General features: G+C 41.6%; 1 protein-coding gene across 1 annotated transcript in view; it reads left to right on the forward strand.

Moving 5' to 3' along the window:
- dlgap2a (discs, large (Drosophila) homolog-associated protein 2a) overlaps window positions 1-22,894 on the forward strand; it is a 132,140-nt gene that overhangs the window by 87,190 nt on the left and 22,056 nt on the right. Inside the window, exons 5-6 of the mRNA XM_053435166.1 lie at window positions 10,112-10,262; window positions 11,074-11,290. Of these exons, the coding sequence (XP_053291141.1) occupies window positions 10,112-10,262; window positions 11,074-11,290 (368 nt within the window). The remainder of the gene's footprint in view (window positions 1-10,111; window positions 10,263-11,073; window positions 11,291-22,894) is intronic.

Raw genomic sequence — 22,894 nt, forward strand, 5'->3', positions numbered from 1 at the left:
ATAAGAAATAAAAATGTGGGCAGTGTGTGTGCACAAACGTGAACGTGGCTCAAGATGAGGATATCAGAGGTAAAGAAATAAAAATAAACTAAAAATAAACAACAGAAAATAAAAAGAGAAAGACAGGAGATAATTATTTGTTTCTTTTCCTTTTCTCGACCTCAGTTATTTTGATATTATATATAAAAAGTTATCCAGGTAGTCATGCAAATATTGAAGGAGAAATATTTACATAAATCCAGTATTATTATTAAAAATGTGGCTTAATTTAGGCTTTTTTTATTAGAATATTGGTGTAAATAGAGTGTGTGTGTTTCCATCCTCTGGAGTCTCTCCTGCCAGTGTCGTGATAGAACGGCTTATACAACACAGCTTATACAGCTCAATGCACACTGATCCTATAATCAAACACGTTTGGAGAACTTCCTCTTCTACTGTTAATCAGTTAATGTGGTATACACATTTTTCTATCAATATAAGCTATGTTATCAGAATTATCTTTAAATTAAATATGACGAAATGTTAAATAAATGTTTGACTTGAGAGGGAGGAAGATAGGAATAGAGGAATAGTCGTACTGTTAACTCTGGTTACACAATCACAAATGGATGAAAAAATACATGTAATTGTGAAAATGGACCATATAACAACCAAGTAACACAATGTGAGTGCAGCCTGTTTGATGTCTCTACCACGAAGAGCAATACAGGCTTGTTCAACTGTGAAGACAGACTCTAATAAGCTACTCCGCTCTGTCTGTCTCTTCTGTTTCCGGTCGACACAAACCCTGAGGAGAATAATGGGACATAAATTATAGATATTATGCAAATACGACCTTGTATCTGACCTCTGTGTAGCGGTCCACCTGTGACAGACACACAGCTTTAGTATGTCATAGGCAGACATAGAAAGCACCTGTGATTCACATACTGAGTAACACTGATGATTCCCTCTGCTGTCATATCCTCGTCTCTCACATACCTGACCTCATGCTCACTCCAATTCAGCAGAGATTTTTAAATTGCTCCTGTCTCATATAGACTTTCTACTTGGAAGCACTTAAACCATAGTGAGCAACAACCATTCAATTCGCTTAGAGATTGGTGCAAGCAAACATCATTGCATGTCATGCAGAGGTGGAAAAGTACACACATTCTTTACTCAAGCAGAAGTACAGATACTTGTGTTAAAAGTGACTCAAGTAAAAGTATAATTACTGATTCAAACATAAATTTATGAGATCTTCCCCTCTGAAGGTCATTTCTTCTGTGCAAAGCAAACTGAGACTCATGTCGTACAGTTCGAAGACAGTTTCCCTGAAACCACTTTTATTTAAAGGGGACATATTATGCCCATTTTACCACAGTTGATAAGGTTCCTTGGGGTCTTAATGAAATGTCTCTAACATATTTTGGTCAAAATACCACAAGGATAATTTAAAACAGCACCCTTTTTACCCTGTCTGAAACAGCCCTCCTCTAGTGGTGCTCAACCACTGGCCCTTTTGCCCTGGATGAGAAAAGTGCCCTTCTGCTGGAGCCCAATTTTTTCTTCATTCATCAATATTTAAGAATACAAATTACTCTCTCTGTCATCAATTCCCCCCAAATGTGTTTTGATATCTGACGGGGCATTTATTTTAGTTTTTGTGAGAATTTCGCCCCGACATGCTCCGCGGCGCTCACAAGTTCACTTGTTTTGTTTTATTTAAAATCGTAATTATTGAAATGAAAGGTAGGTCTTAAGTTGAGCTACATGACAGTCTGTAGAGGTAATTTGTGTTATATTATTAGTGTAATTCTGCTTATGCTTCAACTCTGTCCGAAAACAGTAAAAAAAAAAAATTATAAGATTATGTAAGTCACTCTTGATAATTATGCACAACATTGATTTATCTCATTTACAAAATTTGCAGCATAGTGCCAAGAAAAGAGAGACTCCAAAAGCAGTAGGACAGGGAACTGCAGCAAGCAGCTCAGGGTAGCAGCTCTCTTTTATCTTGGATCAGGCCATCAACTTGTAAAACAAATGAGGGAGAATCAGTAACCCTACCTGGTCCAGAGGAGCCCAGCCCATCACATCACTAACCCTAACCCTAACCCTAACCCTAACATATTATTTGGTTATTCAATATGGCCTTGTTTTGTCTGTGTTTGCCTGTTATTCATTTATTTATTAAAATTTATCATTTGAGCTAGTTTGTTAACACAATAAATATATAAGTTTAAAATATCGTACTGTGTTTTTTATTTATTTATTATTATTATTTTTAATTTCATAAATAATTTTCGCGATGGATGCCCTTTATTTTTGGTTCGAGCACCTGCCCCCCAAAATGTCTGTGCAGGTGCCTGAGTGGGAGCAGTGGGAGCTTGAGCTGGCGCAGCAGCAGCATCCTTCCACAATGTTGAGTCAACGTTTAGAGGTGTGCCGGGGGTCCCTTGTTTATGCGGCCACTTAAATAACTGACGGGTAGTAGCAGCGAGCTAGCGCTAGCTCGCAAGCTAACGCTAGCCGGAGAGCCGGGCTCCCCTAGCAGGGGGGAGCCCCTAGGGAGCTAGGGGAGCGTTTGCTTGCTATCGTCCAAGGTGTAATAATAATATAATAATTTGTCCCCTTTAAAATAAAATAAAACACAATATACTACATAGAGCAATAAAATATTTTTTGAGCATTATAATATTCCAGGAGAAAATATGTACAATGTGCTAAATGATTTTTTCTTAATTTATATAAGACCAGTTGTTGTTAGTCCTTGTCACGGACATACCCCCTCTTCCACCTTTCTAACCTTTTATGCTGTGTGTGATATGCACTGACAAACCAAGAATTGTCTTTACTATGTTTCTCTGTCTCGATGTCGGGAAGGCATCGCTCGATGATGTAAAATAAAACCAAAGGGATAATCTTCTGTAATGCATATAACAAAAGTAATGATACTGTTAAAGTAAAAGTAAAAATCTTGTACGTAAACTAACAAAAAAATACTGCAACAAAGTATTTGTTATTTTCCGACTCTGGTGACGTGTGTCTGCAGGATGGAAGAGAGCAGAGATCCACATCCTACTTAGTGTAATCTCAATGGATATACAGTAAAATGATAAATCGAACATTATGGACTGAGATCAGGCAGCGTGATAATGATATTCAGTCAGAGAAGATGCAGTCGTTTGGCCATTGTAGCCGCTCTTTTTCATTATAATGTAACATCTGAGGCCGCCACAGTGAAGTATGCTCCTTTTTTTTATTTTGACGTCTTCCAAAGCCTCCCCGTGACAATTCTTTGTGAATAGCTGCAAACAGCGAATGATTTATGAGGATGCAGCAGCAGGAAGGGCTATCAGTTGCCGTTATTGTACTCCAAGGCCCCGTCTGAATAATGGCTCTCTCAGTGGTTCTACTGAGAGTTTGCTGAAAAGACCAGCGTGGATCAGACTGTGTGGCCTGACTCCGAGTCTATTGACGGCCGTGGCATTATCATCGAGTCAGGGGGAGAAGGCTTGTTGTGTGTCCCCAAGGGAGACATTACTGATGAGTCCAGATACTCCTCTGAACCCACTCTAAGAAGGCAATAATATGCTGTCTTTCCTCTTGGATTAAGATGGAGACATACTCGGTGACTTCCACTGCTTTTGTGCATCTGAGATACCCAGTGGTGGGGTTTTTTCTGACTGAGACAATTTGAGATTGATTTGCTGCATCTCCGGACCAATAAATCAGCCGGGTCGATATTAGACAGTTTATTAGCTAATGGAGTAAAACGTATCTGTTAGTTCGGCTTCCTCCCATGATCTGCAAAGGAAGCAAAAATATGAAAATATTGAGCCAAAATAGAAATGACTTCTGCCATCTTGCACATTTGTACCCAAAGTCTGAGTAGTAGGGATTGAGGGATGGAGCCGGGGGAGCAAGGTCTCACCGGTTCACGAACAAGACCAATCGTGAGTCAATCTCAGCTGTCAGTCATTATTTTGAAGCCCGTAATGACAGCATAAAATATCTAATGAAATCCAAATTTACTGAAAAAGTATTAACGATCCTTTAACGTAGAAGAGGGGGGGATTAATAACTTATTCTGCAGCAAGCCACTAGGGTTCAATCAAGATGCGTTTGCTTAAAGGGGACATATTATGAAAATTCCACTTTTGTAGTGCTTCTAAACGTTAATTTGGGTTTCTGGCATGTCTAACGTCCCAAAAACTCTGGAAAAAAACAACTCCCGCGATTTGTTGTGGTTTCTCTATGTCAGAAACGATACGCTAGAGTGCGTCGAAAGGGATTACAACCGAAATAAACGTCATTGTCACACCATGCCCATGTAGGGAGTCTCGCTACATGGCCTTGGACAAGCGAGCTAATGCTAGCCGGGCTCCCCCCGGCTAGCATTAGCTCACTGCTGCTACCCGTCAGACATTTAAGTGGCCGCATAGACAAGGGACCCCCGGGACACCTCTAAACGTTGACTCAACAGTGTGGAAGGATGCTGCTGCTGCGCCAGCTCAAGCTCCCACTGCTCCCACTGCGGGGCTGCGCTGGGGAGCTGGGGCTCTCGCAGCCAGGCTTCGGCCCACATGACTCTGGTTCAAAACAAAATAGTTGCAGGATTGTATCTTGGTCTCCAGTAGCCATATTTCTACAGAGGTAACGGAAAGCTAAAAATCTGGGCGTTTGTATCTCGTAAAGGGGGGGGGGGGGGGGGGGGCACTCAAAACAGGTCAATCTGAGGAGGGCTGTTTTAGACAGGGTAAAAAGGTGCTGTTTTAAATGATCCTTGTGGTATTTTGACCAAAATATGTTACAGACATTTCATTAAGACTCCAAGGAACCATATCAACTGTGGTAAAATGGGCATAATATGTCCCCTTTAACTTTTTGAGAGTTTCTTTTCCATGTGTATCTCCATTCTGTTTGATTTTTTTTACACACTCAAATATTAGAATGAGAATCTCTATGTACCAGTCAGGCTGTAGATAAGTATTTCTTCAATAGACAGAGATTTATTTTTGATAAAAGTGAGTGCAGCAAGAGGTAAATCTCTGAATAGATTTAATTGCCCTGAAAATCTGTTAATATGAAAGAACACACTCATGTTGGAAATTTATAGAATTTCTTGCACAGTCTTGTATATGATTATATTAGATTAGATTGTTCATAGTACTAGTAAGGTCTTGACCTTAGTGCCTTAAGAAATTGTATGTTGTGATTTGTTGATGACAAATTAAATTCAAGTGACTAGAATTTGATTAGATTAGGCAGCACGGTGGTACAGTGGTTGTCATTGTCACCTCAAAGCACGAAGTTTCTTGGTTTGAAACCCAGTGTCTCAGGGTGTTTGCATGTTCTCTCTGTGTCTGTATGTTTTTTTGCTGGTGCTCCGTCTTCCTCCCTCAGTCCAAAGACGTGCAGGTTGGGTTTAAGGTTAATCATAGTTTCTAAATTTACCATAGGTTGTTGTTTATGTCTGTATATTTGCCCTCTGACAGGCTGGGGACCTGTTCAGAGTGTGCACCGCCTCTCGCCCAAAGTCAGCTGGGACTGGCTCCAACTCCCCCAGCGGTATAGATAATAGACGGATAGATTAGATGGATAGATACCCGACTATCTCCTCATTTGAAGTTGGACTATTTTTTATTCTTGGCACCACAGCACCATGGTCCATCTAGATCTGTTTTTAGTCTACACATTAGAGCCTCTGTGGATGCGGGTGACACCTGGCATGAGAGCTCTCTTACTATTATGGTTCATCTGGATTTTTGGGAGGGAATTAGATTGGATTCAAGACAGACGTGCCGTAGGTTGGGTTTTCTCTGCACTTGTAGCAATTTGATGTCTTGCTGGGGCATTGAGATGGGCCAAACACAAATTTGACAGCAGCAGGTCCCTGAAGCAAATCCCGTTAAAGTGAGGACATGCTGTCAGGTCGTGTCCCCTCCATCTCTCTCTCTTTCAGGCGCTCTCACGTTGTCGCGGTTGACAGGGTTGTCTCTTTGTTCGTCTCACCATTAAGGAATACGGCACAGAGCCCGCTTAGCCCAAACATCCTGCACACTAGAAAGTTGAATGATGACTGTTTTAATTAATAGTCAATTACAACCCCCAACCCCTCCCAGCCAAGAACCCCATAAGATACAAAATATTTCAAGGACCCACTCATGTATGTCCCTTGAAATCATTTGAAAGGACTCTGGAGAAAGTCCGCTCTCACTTGCATTAGCCCCTCTGGAGAATGTCAGGAATTCGACCTGGGAGGGCCCCCCATTTCCGAACCACTGCCAACAATACGATGAAGTCGAAATGAGTCAGCTTTATTATAGGAGCTCCTAAACATGTTTAACAGATGATTTGACGATGATCGTATCTGAATGACATGTGGCAGGTTTCCCCATTAGCCATTATCCTAATAAGCTTCTGCGTCTGTTATGTGTGATACTGGGTCTCATTGACCCACAACCACGGGAGAGAATCGACATCAGTCTCTTTAAATGACTGTGGCCTCGGCGTCTCACCACCACAAGTAATTCGATCAAACCCATTTCTGGCAGTTTCTAAAATAACTCATGTTTGTTTGCCTCCCATCCATGATTAGCTTCTTGAATCACTATAATTAATCAAAGTTAACACAAAGCGTTCAATTATAATGGATTTGACATAATATAATTACTCATTCAAACATCACCTGGTATGAGCATTTCTCTCTCGCACGTCAAGGTCAAAGCAGGATTCATTCCACTGATTTGTGGCTGTGTGAGACGTGTCCAGCATAGATAATTTTCAGTTTTTGTTATTCCGCTTTTTCATTCCACCACCCTGAATAAGTTAATGTTTGTTTCATTTTTTGATGAAAAAGCTTTGCAACTGTTTGTAAATGACTCTCAATTTGTCTCGGCACTGACACATAGTCAGTAGCTTGAAAAGAAAAAGTTGTGTATTTTCGTAAGAGAGGGCTTGTTAGGGCACTTTCACTCCGACCTAGTTTAGTCTTAACCTACATAACCAGTGTGAAGGCTGCCTCATACCAAACAGGCAAACAAAAGAAGTGGTATAAGTACTGATCAAATTAAACCATGGTACGATTTGTTTACAGAGCGAAAACTCTTTATTCTGACTGTTGAGACAGCATTAAACAATAGAAGAAGACTCTTCGTCTATAATGGTATAATGGTTGAACAATGAGGACATTCATCAAGCGCCTTCAATCTAGTGTCAAGTACTGTACCTGAAATTGATGATGCTGATAGTAAAACCATAGTGATTTTACAGCAGCAATGGAATTAAGGTGTTCAGGTAGAGGTTAATTTATTTACTCCAAAGACAACCAGCTGTCTACAAACCAATCAATGTCCAGTATAGATAGACGCAGCCCCCATAGGTGATGGCGACAGGATGGACACATGTTAGACAAAACTCTTAATTAAAATGTGACTTCAAAACTAACCAGAACAGATGTGAACAGTTTAACAAAGATATGGATATTCGTGAAGAACACATTTAGATTCTAGCCTCTTTTGATGAACAGAAGCTTTAGTTTGGGGGAAATAAAGACACATCAGTCTAGTTTATCTAATTTTCATCTTGAATGTATTGTGAGTCAATAGCTATCACCATCTTTCTGTGCAGTTACCATGGTTACATGTGAAACCATCTGAGTCACCCCAATAAATCCAGTTAGCAATTCAGACCTCTGTCTGTTTGGACAGAATGTAATGTAGAGGCGTCGCTCCTGCTCATCCAGGATCACTGCAGCTACATGTGCTTGGTCCCCTCGCAGCAGTGAGTCAGTCTGGAGTCACTGAGATACTGTTCATTTCCTGGATTTAGCTTGAGAGGAAACATGATATTATCGTCTAACATCAACTTTATTTAGTGAGCATCAAGAGGACGGTAGACTTGCAATATTACTGCTGACAGTTACTCCCTACTCCTGAGAGTAAAACTATAGATGAATGATAGTTACATTCATGTCATAGCCTGAAGGTTGTCCTGCTTCAGCTGTTCTTTTGTGTTGTGTGTTTTACATGAATTTAGTCCATTTCGTCCAGAATTAGTTTAGTTTCAGCTTCATTATGTTTTTTCCAAGAACAGGTTATGTTATTTTTACTCAAAGATTCGTAACTTTGCGTGACGATTCTTATGCGGAAGGTGAATACGTTAAATCCTCTCTGAGCATTGGATATTTTCCTTAGCGGAGGTTGTTAAACAAATATTTTACGCTTTTGTAGAATGAATTTTCAATTAATTTAATATTGTCCCCTATAGGCTTCAATATACATAAGAGACGTTTTGCTGTGGCATGAGTTGATAAAACAGCCTCACTTCTCTCAGCTGTGGGTTAAATAAGCCTCAGCACTTATATCTTATCTCGTCAGCTATAAGCTTGACTAAACTCATTGCTTGGGGAAAGATGTGAGGTCGTTTTTTTTGTTTTAACTCTCATTTGGCTCAATTAACCAAATATAATTAGCCACACAGGGAAACAACGGGTGGTGTGTGATGTCCTGTCACTGTTTTCTGTGTGTAGCTTTTTCATCATCAAGTGCTTTGTTGTCATTTTTGGTTGGTGCTGACGGGCAGTGTGTATGTGCATTTGTGCACCTACTATAATTCACTCCTCACTCACTGTGTGTGTACGTGCGTGTGCTTCATTCAGAGGATTTGGCCTCGGCCAGCCATTGCTTTCTGTTTTGTGAATGCAACAGCAACATTCTCCCACTTTTGTCGGTCACATGGTATCGCCCTTATGTTTGCAGCACTTTGGTGAAAAACCCCAAAGCAAACATTCAGTGCACCACAAAGGCCATAAAGAGTCCGCTCCATTGGACGTGGTCCCAGTGACATCACATCCATCCGACTCCGATCTGTGGGACCCAGTAACTCTGTTTTCTTCTCTACCCGCAGCTCTTACCGCCTGGATAGAATCAACAGTGACATGCGTAACTACATCACCAATTTTGCTGCAGACTTAAGGTGAATACAGGCTCTCCCCCCCCCCCCCCTCCCTGTTGCTGCCATGATGCAGGGGTCCGACTCGAACGTGGGCACCAGCTGGCTTGCTGCCCTGCTGACACACTCGATGTGGGCGTCTCACAGAGCAAAACATTCAAGACCAGTCATTGAGAGGTCACCTGGGGCAATCTGCATATACGAATCAAAGCAGAAGGCATTTCCAAACACATTATAGATATGATTTCACTGCTTCACATTACAGCGGCGTGGTATTTAATGACTTGCCCACATTAATGATGAAAGCATCACTGTTAGATTTTGTGTTTTGAGCGATTAACCACATCATTTAAAAGAGGATTTCTTCCCATTTACAGCTTCTCCCCTTAATTCAGTCTTAATCTCTGGATATTTCTGCTCTAGGACGTCTTTGGGTGTTTAGAAGGTTGATATTGCTTTTGCAAATAACGCACAGCCGCGCTACTGGTGACAAGATGGATTGAGGGACTTTTAATCACGCTGGCATTTTCCTGCCAAACACCAGCGTTTATCTCTATAAAAAGTCCCCAAAAAACTGCTAACTCATTCCCGCCTGCCATCACAAATAGATCTGACTGAGGGAATCTCACTTTGGTCGTCCTACCATGACTCACATAGTATTCTTTAGTTTACTTAAAGCACATTTCTCCCTCTGTGTCATTCCGTTCATCTTCTCTCCAGCGGATTTCCGACCAGTCACGGGTCTCTGAGCATCTCTCCCGCCCCTGCATGCTTGGGTAGCACATTCATTTGACCTGGCTGACACCAGAGTGCTCTCTGAAGTGCTTGCTCGTTAACTAGCACCTGATTTGCATTTCTCTCATTTCCAAGCATTGATTAGATGTTGCAACCCCGCAGAAATCTTTTTAAGGATGCTGGTGGCAGAGAGCTGCAGAAAGAGGAAGGCACCCCTGTTTGAAGACACAATGTCATAACCAAGCCTACCTCTTGAGTTCAGGTTACCCAGAGGACGCCCGCTGAGTTTAATAGTGCTTAATTGCTTTTGTCAACATGTTGCACCTCTCAGCCACTCATCAAACTATACTTGTTAATAAGCTCAATTATATATTGTTTAAGAAATAAACCCCATCTCTGTCGTCCCACTCCCCACTCTTCCTCTCTCTCCGTTCAGTCAGAGCTACCACATGCAAGCCGCCAGGGACATGCACCCCGGCATTGCCCTGGATCCCTCAGCCAACTACAACTCGCCCAAGTTCCGCTCTAGGAACCAGAGCTACATGCGGGCTGTCAGCACCCTCAGTCAGGCTAGCTGCGTTAGCCAAGTAAGCCAGGTGAGTCGACACCCTTTCAATAAGGAATGATTCCTGACTCCATCTCAAATCCATGTAAGGAAGAGCAGTGGTTCTTTCACCGCAGAGGGCGGAGGGGCACGGAAGAGGCCCCAGGGAATCTCCAGAAAAATAGAATCTGATGATTTCACCACAGTTCTCCATTTAAAATCGCTGAAAGATAGAAAATTGATTCCTCCTTCACTGCAACTCTTGTTTGAGTATATTTCATAGATCGTTTTCCAAAACAAACAATTTTCTTTTTTAAATTGAATTATCAATTTACATGAGTTCTATAATTTTTACGAATTATAGCACTCCAGCTGTGGTTGTTGAGATATTTATCTCCCTTGAATGAGAGAGCTATTGATTGGTTCAGAGTCCTAAAAGCCCAACTAAGCTCACATTAATTCCAAACCTCAGTAGAACAAGATGTTTATCTATGATTCTTGATTTCCCCAAATGAAAATGAAACGATAGCCAACAGCTTTCTGCTCAGTAAACAACCATTTGTAACAATTCAATGTCACACACACATCACATTGTTGTTGTTTTTCTAGTAGTGTGGAAATGACGGAGTAATTTCTCGACATCATTCAAAAAAATCCCCAAATCTGCTTTGTGCCATTAAATAAAAACATTTGTCGTCGATTTCTCTGCTTCATTTTGCACCTCTTCGTTGAGTTTCAACCAAATGAACATTGACAGAGAACACTGTCAGGCTTTACAACTAAGCAATTAATATAATAACGACGAAATATTCCCATTGGCTTGAAAGCGTGCTGATGGCTTTTGTTTCTGGCAGGTGAGTGAAACAGAAATAAATGGCCAGTTTGAGTCGGTGTGCGAGTCAGTGTTCAGTGAGGTGGAATCCCAGGCAATGGAGGCCTTGGACCTCCCCGGCTGCTTCCGCACCCGCAGTCACAGCTACCTGCGAGCCATCCAGGCCGGCTTCTCCCAGGACGATGACTGCATCCCCCCCATGGCCTCGACTGTCACCTCCACCATCAGAGCCACCACAGGTAGGCACATATTAACCTACCTTGAATTAGCACAATACAACATATTACATCCTGGATGTTGGCATTTGTTTGCTTAGTCGAAGTGACAAACGGACACCAGACGCTTGCGGTTGGCATTGATATGTGGTAATGGATGAATCTAGATCAGTTAGTGCAAATCGGTTGTGCAGACAAACAGCTTTGTATCTTTGCATGAATCACTCCTGTATGTTTCCATTGTTTTTGATGGAGGTCTACCGTAGCTATCACTTGTGAGCTGTACCAGTTCATCCTACTGTATTTTGAATACAGTGCTTCATCTGCTCATCCATTGGATGCATCAGAGAGTAAAGCAATGAACCCTATTGAAAATCACAGTTGGACATTACCTGAAATATCAGGTCATAGGGACACGACTGCTTTTTCTGATATATTTTGGCTGTATGATTTTTTTTTTATGAGGCCACATGGTGACACTTATTCACAGCTCTTTTTGCAAACTGGTGTAATGCAAAGTTCGCATTCCTTATTTGTGAACTCAGTGCACCACACTGTGCTGCAGACACTCAAATATTACACCATACCCTATGAAATTTGTTTGCCCAGAGATTGTTCACTTCACAAAAATTATTTTCTCTTATTTCAAAGCTTGTGTTTGCACACAATGACATCTTATTACAAAGCTGCACACTATTGTGTCCAAACAATAGTGTGGAAAATGGAAAATGTAAAGCTGGCTATGAATATATCGCTAACTGAAGTGTCCCACTGGTCAGTCACATATATCACATATGCAACTTGCTGCAATAAATCTAAACCTACTTAGCTGATACATGCATTTATTTGTGGTACTGAGCCTGATACTGATTGTAAATTGTAAGCTGGTGGTGGTTTCAACAATTCCCATGGTTGCTGGATTCACAGAGGACATGATAACGCCAATGTACAGATGAAGAAGGTGGGAAGAAAAGAAGACAAGAAGTTTGAGCGGATTCCACCTCTTCCCACAGTAGATTCATGAACTAAACGCAACAGTTAGCCTATAATAGGGAGGATTAGAGGTGTGGACACCTGGAGATGTGCTTATTATAAATTATTCATACCTATAAATGTTTGCTTACACTGCTTTCTCAGTCAATTTAAATATGTTTGAATTTTTGAATGCCGCGTTTGGTATTTGATGGATTTGGCCATTATTCTGGACATTGGGCAGGTAGTGCTTTGAATGAATCGATCAAACTGGACCTCATATTTTCAATAGGGTTCATACTATACTTCCTGATTTTTTGAGAAAATGTTTTGAAGCTTTGCTCATCTTTGCCTCTTTTCATTGCACAAAGTACATTTTGCTTTGCTGAAAGCAGAAGAGCATGCAAGGGTTGTTCTTACACCTCATTTATAATAAATATTGTCCATTCTCTGTGATGTGTTCCGGGAGCTAGAGGATTCAGCTTTGTGCATTGAAAAGATGTGAAGATTGCATGCAACAAATGAAGGTTGAGAAGGCAGTGTAAACCATTGATGGAAATGAGTCAAAATGGGAGCACTTTGATTAGGACTGTGATTTAGAATAGTATTACAAATAATTATTCCACATTTATGGTATACAGATTAGTGAATTGGGTCAAAAATCATAACACTAGCAAGTAACGGTTGTAGATTTCCTTTCTTATCTTATTTTGACTCATGGCATTCAGTGCATGACTTCATGTTATTGCTTTGTGGCAATTAAAAGCACATTCTCTCCAGCTGCTCACACCTATGGCAATATTACAGATACATATTTACATTTGTCTTGCAGACAGAAATTATGTGCAGGAAGACTCTTGTTTACCTGACCAGACCAGTATACATGGGGATTTGGCAGACACAGCCCCTTTGGCACATGATGATCTAGGCTGCCCCATCAGAAGAGACAGGCCTAACCAACAAGATGACATGGGGGCTTCCGCCAAACCTCTGTCTGGACCACCTGTTTCTCCAAGCCTCTTCAGATCACCAAGATCTAGTGCCCCTGAACGGCCGTCACCAATAGCCATCCAGGCCAGTATTAAAGAGTCAGCAACCTTGGCTGCAGCTATCAGCATGCAATGGAAGGAAGAGGTCTCTGCCATGCGTAGAGAGCTTGCTGATCTCAGGAAGGACCTTTGTAAAGAGCTTCGTGCTTTCAACAGTAATTTCAATACATTCACGCAGCATTACAACACATGGTCTCCTCAGGGCGGCCAAATGACGGGTGGAGCTGGGGTAGGTTTAGGAGGAGGGGTTGGATCTGGTACAGGAGCAAGGGCAGGGACAGGTGGAAGGGCGAGTACAGGAACAGGAGCAGGGGTAGGAGTACAGCCAGGACCATGGGCAGGGACAGAGACAACTGCAGGTGCAGGTCCAGGTGCAGGGGAAGAAGCAGCAGGGGCAGAAAGACTTGGAACCTCATCAGTAGATAGAGGGACAGGGGGAGCCCGAGGAAAGAGACCCCAAGTATCCAAAGTGTCTGTAGGGACCCAGGCCAGAAGCAAGGTCCTTGTTCGTCAGAGCACTGCCGATGCAGCCGTCAATTGTCCAGAGGAGAGTGAGGAAAAGAAAAGTGCCCGTCGAAATCTGCCAAAACAGCTCTCAATGGACCCAAGCATTCTTGCCTGTCCACAGTCAATGTATGTAGAGAGTGCCATACCACTTTCTCTGGACCCGATACTTCCAAGCTCTGTTAGAACAGTCCAACTAGAGCTGTTTGACTTGACTGCTGTTCCCTCCAGAGATATACCACAACCAATATCAGATGTACCAGACCATGCAATTTTGAATCCAACTGACATTGTCACAAATGATCCAGCCACAACTCATTGTGCGTCGCTCCTTCTGTCAAGAACAGCCCCTGAAAGCCCTCAGGATTCAGGGACAGTGGAACAACAAATAACAATCACACCACAACTAATAAATATAAACCCAGCTAGTGAGTCCAATTCAGATACTGAACCATCTCGCTCTGATGTCATGGCATCCCAAGATATAGAACTAATTGAAATAGATAAGATACAGCTACCATATCCAGTCCCTGTTCTTACTGTGTCTCCACCAGAGGAATATGAAACCATGTCAGATTCAGAATCTACAGATCCCAATGCTGTGGACCACCCAGATCCAGTATTTGAAGATCCCACTACTGTATCTATGCCATATTCAGGTTCAGAAGATCCTGATCCCGCCGAATCAGAAGAGCCAGAATCAAAGCCATCAGTCTTAGCCATAGAGTCTTCATCTGATGCAATTAATCCAGAGCCACTCCCAACCTGTGATGACCCTTGTAATCTTGATGCTGTTAGACCATGTCATTTAGAGACTGACATCAGATGTCCATCCATTGTGGTGTCAGAATACCTTGACTCAGACTCTCCTGGAAGTCCAGCTGACAGTGACAAATATCCAGATCCAATTGTGGTATCAGAATTCCTTGACACAGACTCTCCTGGAAGTCCAACTGACAGTGACACAAATCTAGATCCAATTGTGGTGTCAGAATACCTTGACACAGACTCCGCTGGAAGTCAAACTGACAGTGACACAAATCTAGATCCAATTGTGGTGTCAGAATACCTTGACACAGACTCTCCTGGAAGTCCAACTGACAGTGACACAAATCCAGATCCCATTATCACCTTTCCAGATGATCCCACTGACCCTCCCCCAGAGCAAACGATGCTGGTTTCAACCTTTGCTTCAATTTCAGAAGAAACTCAACCAAACACTGAGTCCCAAGACTCGGAGTGGCCACCCCTTCCAGAACCATTGGATAACATCACCATATATCACACTGATCTGGTCCACTTTGACTTAGTCATGCTGACTTCCCTAGATCAAGATGATCTTGACTCTGTATTCATGGACCCTGAACCAGAGCCATTTGACCTGAATTATGACTCTCCTTCTGATGCTGACAATTTAGACCCACCCTTATACCAGTCAGATTGTTCACCCATATCCACTGATGACCCTGCCACTTTGTGCCCCTTGGATCCGCCACAGTTAACGGAATCCATCTGTTTGGATCAAGCCATGCACAATTTCCTATCTCACTTGCCTCAGGACATCGCCTTGGAACTAAACCAAGTCCCACTTCCCCAGGTCACTGTTAAAGTATCCCCTCCTAGTTCTGAATCCCCAGATACATCAATGGAACTAGATTTTGGACCCACGATTACAGCCTCAGATCCTCTTTCACCAGATACAGATTCATCGCTACCTGATCTTGAAGTCACATCCTCAGTGAAAGTGGCACATGAGGAGCCAGATGATATTATAGTAGAGACACTGCAGTGTATGGCTGTATACCAGGAGTGTGGGGAACAAATGGAAGAAGAGACCCCGGATAGTCCGGAGAATTCATCGAGTGAGAAGGCTTTTCTGTGGTGCAGGTGGCAGAAGAGGGGCCATAGAAGAGAATCAATGTACCGGAGTGCAAGTGTGGAACTATGGAGCGGTAGATACGAGTACAATAGTGCAGAAATTACATATGTATCTCTCACTCTGTGAGTTCTTACCTCGTTCTCAGCAGAGGAAATGTAGCTCAAACTAATATATATATATATATAGTTCATGGTTTGTAGCTGTGTGCGGATTTAAATGTCATGGTATTCAAGCAAGGACTTCCAAAGTCATCAATCTGCATTGATATTGTAGGTGAAAGACTACGTCGAGCGCGGTTAGAACCACGCGTCATGGACTGCAAAACTGTGATGAACGCTCTGATGTGGTGACTGAACAATGATGTTTCAGACACATTTACTGAAAGAAAAAAACTGTGAACTCCTCTGAAACAACCACTACTAACTTCGTCAGAGTACCTATTTGAATCACTTGATGCATTGTAATGAACGTTCTTGTTCTGTCAGTGGATTACATCAAAGACATTTTACACATATTTTAACAGACTCTTCTGGAGCTCTTGTTATAGGCTACGGACAAAATGGCCAAATGTATGCAAGGTCCAGGCAATCCTTGTTTTGCTTAATTTGTTTTGGGCTCTGTGTTTATTTTCACTCCAATGTGGAGTGAAGTAAATGTTGGCAGTTATTATATAACTACAAGGACATTCTGTTTACTATGTGAGCTGCTTGATGGACTCTGCAGTTATATAGACGAGTGAAATTATACTGTGGAATAGTGTTTGCACAATCGACAGAAAACTGTACTCTTTATTTGTTGGGAGAGAATAACTCAAATATAATTATGAACTATAAGAGTTATGGTATGTAGCCTCATAACCTCATATTACCTTCATGCACCTACACTGTACACAGACATCATTGCTGGACGATATGTATAAATACATCTATTTAAGAAATATTCAAAAAAAATTGATTACATGTGTCTGATAATCTGACGACAGTAATAACAGGCCTTGTTGAGAGGTGATATTGTATTTTATATCATGAGATATCATCTTATTGCTCAGGAATCAAAGATTGAGAATGTAATACAATGGGGACATAACTGTAATGTGATTAATTGAATCGTGTTCCTTCCTGAAAAGAGGTGTACATCTTTGTGTGGCTATTTTTCAAAACGTGACAAAATCTATGGTATATTGGTGCATGACAGATGGCCTCAATATTTTGTGCATTTCATACACGGTGCCTCACTGTACGTGTTTGGTTCTATTCATGGTTTCATTTTGATGATCAGTGCAATGAACGCATCCTGCATACCACCGAAGACGTGGACATCTGTTACCAGCGTTGAACCGCTCAAGTCAGGCAAATCACAAGATGCATATCTGTGCTATCTGTCCCATTAATGGGCTCTGTATAGGATCTGCCACTGGAGTCTGGGCTCTAATAAAGTGCAGTCGAACAAAATTAATCTTTCAGCTGAACATCAGTGAGCTACCAGAGAAGACCTTCTTCCTGTGTGTGGTTTTAAATTAAATCTGCGCAGAGCACTTTATGAAAGTTTGCTAAATTGACTGAATCTGAAAGTGTTCTCAAAGGGGAGGGAAGTTAATTAGGTTGTATTGTTTTATTCTTTACAATCTATTCCCTTTCTTCCCTGGGCCGCTTTCACATTCCACATCCAACTTTGTGTTAGCAAAATGTTCATATAAAAGCAACACATTTAACCTGTACTGCAGAGATGTAATGTTTATTCATAAGTGGTAGTTTGAGAATAAATGGTGTCAGGATTCGATCATACCATGAGAGATACTGGTATATGATAACCGGTCCTTTTTTTCTGCTGTGAACTGTGGAACAATGGGAACGGTACTGCTGGGTGGATGTGAAATTTCTGCTTAATTCAAGGTTTGCAGAGAAAACCTGACATGCGTGTTTGTAATAACACATGATTTACTGTAAAATTATTAAAAGACAAATAAGCCAATGACCTCAATGACATGGTAAACTAATGAACCGCCCTTCTTCGGTTTGCATACTTTCTTGATTTGCTCTCTGTGTATATCCATTTTCATTCATTGTGAACACATTTGTAGGAGCATTGAGTTGGGTGGTAACATTTACAAGGTTGAACAATACCAGATATCTTGATCATTTCACTTTGCCCAGCCCTTCTCACATATTTAATGGTGATACCCCTCAGTTTTTGCCATTGGTAGAACCCATTTAGAGCACAATTTCTTGATGTAGGACTAAATTAGGTCATACTGTCTAAATCGGAGGCAAAATTACTGAGTACTGCCCAAGAAGCATTTTGGAAAATACTCACTAGACTAGATCATTAGAATGCATTGATTATTGATTTCGGTCTCCTAAATACATCTGATTTCTTCAATAAGTCTCTGCATTATTTCTTTAGAGATTCACAAATCTTGCAATGTTAAAAATCCTGGATTAGCTCATTAATTGAATCCACTCCATAGTTAATGGGTTCTGCCTCGGGCCATATGCTACTATTTCAAAACATCTGTTCAGTAGTTCATGAGTAATCTTGCTAAAGGACAGGCACGCAACAGTGAAAACATAGCCTAATTAATATACGTATGAAGTATGAATCCCAATTTATACACCGCTCTGCTAATAGCATTGATACCTGGTTATCACAGTGCACACAGTTGCAGTTGCAGGTCACCTGTAACTGTGACGCCACACACGTAACTGCTAATCCACAGAATTATGGAGACCTTCACTTTATTAAATCGGTTGTTAAAACTAATTTTGAACCAGTGTAACAGAGTCAGGTTAGATGATGTGTGTTGATCTCTTCACAACCTGTTTGCTCAAACATGTTGAACAATAAGGAACATAAGTATGAGACAAATGAATCATTCAAAGACGTAACAAAAAAAACTGTACAGGGAAATAATAAATGTTTTTATGAATGCTGATTACTGATTGTACACCCTGACTGAAATAGTTACTTTCTGAACCAGATGCTCATTTAACTTTCGTTTTTAGACTATCTAGGCATTGTTCTTCCCTAGTGCTGCAATGTTTTAGAATAGAATTTTCTTTGTATTTTCTCCAATACACTGTGCAGGATGATCCCCACTGCCTGCCATCTCACCCTGGATCCACTCTTCCTTGTGTAAAGTTAATAGACTGTACTGTACTGTATGTTTGGGCAGATACGCCCATTCTTCTGAACATCCAACCCGCTCCTTTGTTTTCAGGGATCCAGTTCTGCCTCCCCTCCACCTGCAGCATTGATCGGACTCCCCAACAAACCCCAGGTAAACCTGCTACCTGGGCCGTCCTCCGCTGCTCCTTATTAGTGCACTACATATTTGCTTAATGGGAGGTGAGTTTTCCTTTCCTGTAGCAAGCTGATGTAAAAAAGGCCATATGATTAATGGACTACAAGTTACCAACACAAAAGCTGTGTCACAGTTCAGGGCCCCTTCTTTTGGATGATTTTGTCTACACAGCCCATGAAGGTCAAACCGAGACTAGATGATCGGGTCTTAGAAGGATTTCCACAATTTAATTGACCAGCTTGTTCTACCCTTACCAAAATTGAACTGTGTGCAGTTGGACACGTCAAGGAAGTTTTAATTCCCCTTGTTACTTTAACATGTTTACTGTTAGCTGTTTGGTTGAATTGAAGCCCAATGCTGATGAAGTGTAAAAGTGTAAGCATCGGATGTCTCATCTCTTGCCGCTGCCATATCTCTTCGAATAAGGGCAAGGTCACAAATGCAAATGCAGGGGAATGTTGAGGTTTAAAGTTTGATGAAGTTTAAGTCAATGCTAAGCCACACTGCAGTTTTGCTTTGCCACAGGAAGTGAATGTTTTATGAGCGGGAGACAGTTTGTCACCGATGCAAAAATGAATCATGGGACAGGTCGGCCTCTGAAGGCTCCACCCACAGCCATCATTGAGCAGGTGTGACAGTACGCCATATTTGGATAATTCGTCGAAATGGAACTACTTAGTGTTCAAATGCAGTCTCGGGATTTGGCCCCTGAATTGTATTAATAATTATAACAATCTCTTTACACAACAGTCTCTCCGTATCTGTGCGACTTGACCAGTTGTCATTATCTTCCCTCGAGTTCTTTGTTGATTCATGAAACGCTCAACCCTACAGTTGATAGATTGACTGGAAAACCCAGTTGCTCCACTACACATGAATCATCCGATTCTTTTGATTGAGGGAGAGACCACAGTCTTGACAGACTCTCAATTGTTGAGAGTGCTTCCTCTGCTGTTGCCTGACATATTTACGATTGCATCACATTCTCAAACCTGCCCTTTCTCCAACATCCCGCAGCAGAACATGAGCACAGACCCGCATGTTCACATCGCCCTCTGGATGCTTCTATTATTAGCTTCCATCTGGTATTTCAGTGATCCATCTCGTCGACAAGAAGCCAGTTTGTTTTTCTTAAAAGGGTTAGGGTTAGGACCACAGGGACATGCATCTCCGTGGTGACGTGCAGATGCTGCTCAGCGTGCCACCAGGAGCGAAAGCAGAGATTTGCTCCCTAACAGACGGCAGCAGCCATTACGTGAAAGACAGAGTCGACAGTGTGACTTTCATGAACAGCAGGACGACATCAGAGGCAACCGAGGCGAGCGAAAAGAAAAGCAAAACTAGCTATGAAGTGACTACATTTGCATCAGCTGGGTCGGTTTTTCTCAGGGAACTTTTAAACTTCCACAAACTCACTTGCACCCACGTAGTCTTGTTTTTACTCTCTAGTGTTGCTATTTTTATATTCATTTCTTTATTGTTTCTGTCTGCAACACGGTGACGGTGCCAATAATGGATCTCACCATCCATCTTCCGTTGCTCCCCTCCCTCCCTCACTCCCTCGCTCTCATCATTTGCATATCCTTAAAAGCCTGCTGCAAAACAAACTCTGCTGCATTTCCTTTACAGTGATAAATCCAATCGGGGAGAAAGTCTCTTAATGACACGTCACTCAACTGCACTCCGCCACCCCCCCCCCCCTTTCGCCAGCCCCACCCTCATGTTAGCATAGAAGCCAGTTCCTGATAGATAGAGAGGTCCTAACAGAAATGGAGTGGTTGAATCACTACCTTTGGGTCTCGCGTTAATCAGCCTCACTGGCGCTGCGTGTGTGTTTGTGTGTTTGTGTGTGTGTGTGAGGGAAAGATTAAGTTGAGCATTCGCACCAAATACATTTAGCATTTGACTCTGAGCAACCTCTATCATTCAAACTGTTCCTGCTGCACATACTGTGTGTTGAAACTTCACCTGCACACCAGGAAACATCTTGTTCCTCTTGCTGTCAGGGAGACGTTTGGCACATCTGCAGTTGTAAGTGTTGTTTTCTGGCATGCTACAGAATATCCTATTTGTGAGTTTTCTTCCACTGCACACACCAGTTGTAGTCCTTTTACTACTTGTTCGACTTGGTCCAGATGTCATGTGTGTATTAATTTCAGGTTATTTTGTTGAGGAATATGCACAATGTGAGCATATGAAACCGTGGTTCACAAACATCTCTACGTCGAGCATCCCCTGATAGACAAACAATTTACTCGGTGAGTTTGGCCACTGGACATGCTCTGGGGAAGCCATGTTATCCCATGGTGACGTCACTCACTGCTTTGTGAACTTCTGCTTTGAAACCTTGAGTTTGGCATTTTTGGCAGTGCCATCTTGGTTTTTTGAAACCACAATTAACCATATTTGGCGGTGGACACCTGCGACTGCACCCATTGGACGATACTAGCTGTCAATCACACGGTATTTGTGCCCCAATACATACCGTGCTTTATCTTCTATTTGACTCTTAATGGGACCATATTTTCTACAATGAACGACATGCTGTATTGAAGACGGCTTGAAACTAGAGATAAAAACCATAAAGTCCTTTTGAAAAAGTTTTCTAATGTTGTAAATTAAGTTAAAAGTATGGTCAATCTCTCATAGGTTTCTATATATGCAACAAATTGTAACGAGTCGCCTTCATTTTAGAGAATACATGTTTCTGGCACCTTTGCATTGGCTTCACAGTCTTTATATAGTCTTTGGTTCTGACATGATGGTTCTGATTTAATATTTTTGATGTGACATAAAGAAAAGAACCTTATTTTTCTTTTCATTTCTTGTGACATGTTGCAAGTGTGATAGAAATTTTACTCATTAGGGCAATGATTGATATTGATGTTTTCGAAAGATAACAAATGTTGCCTGAGAAGTCAGGGGTTGCCCTCATGACTGTTATGTGACATCCTCACTGACGAGGTCACCAAACAAAGACTTAACAGAACAGAGGATTTGTGTTTGTAAACTACTCAAGGGATTTTGAGAAACAGATGCTACATTCCAAAGGTCTGGGAAAGATCAGGTGACAGGATAATGGTCACCTGTTGCTTAACATGAAAGAGGTTGATCGATAACATTTATCTCCTCTCTAGGAGGGGCTTGGAGATGTATAAAGTGCTGCTTTTCTTGTATGTCATTGCTCATTGTATGAGATCCATTCCATGGTCTTGTACATTGATGCCCATCTGCAGATGTAGAATAAACTTCCAGAAAGACATTGTAATGACTTGTGCTTGATTATTGAGAAATTCCCATGACAATTTGGCTGTTGTTGGCAGGATCACTGATGTGAGAGGACATTCTGGATCTCAAAGCTGAAGGTAATAGTGCACAAAAGAGTCTAAAAGACTCTTACCTCAACCTCCCTAAACAGTTTGGAGAAGTGGGGACTGGATGCTGAAGAGAAGGAGAGCCCTCTCACTGAAGTGATCAAGCGAACCGAGTACGACAAGCTACAGTTTTCTTTCTGGCAAGTAAATTCTGGTTTTAGATCTTTAGAAAAAGGTCAAGGGTAAAGAGATCCACTCATTTAGTGAGGAACAGACGTGTTTGCATGGCAAGGTTTTGAGTTACAAAATCGGTGTAGGATCCAGGAGCGCTCCAGGAAGGAACCTTTCAGGAAAAAGGTCCAAATGTTAACGGGTTTAACAAGGTATTTATAAATGTATGGAGTGTTTATTTATTTAAACACACCTTTAAGTTTGAGCTCTGACGTCGAGTTCATGATAAAATAACTGTTATCATAAAATAAGTAATAGCATTTCCAAGTATTTAATACCTAGAGGCGTATTACTAGAGAGAAGAGTGTGTCTAGAGATTTGAATGATATTTCTCTAAAAGTATTATGATGCACTAAGGGTATTTAAAAAAAAAAAAAA

The sequence above is a fragment of the Pleuronectes platessa genome, chromosome 11 (assembly GCF_947347685.1).
Source record: "Pleuronectes platessa chromosome 11, fPlePla1.1, whole genome shotgun sequence".
NCBI lineage: Eukaryota > Metazoa > Chordata > Actinopteri > Pleuronectiformes > Pleuronectidae > Pleuronectes > Pleuronectes platessa.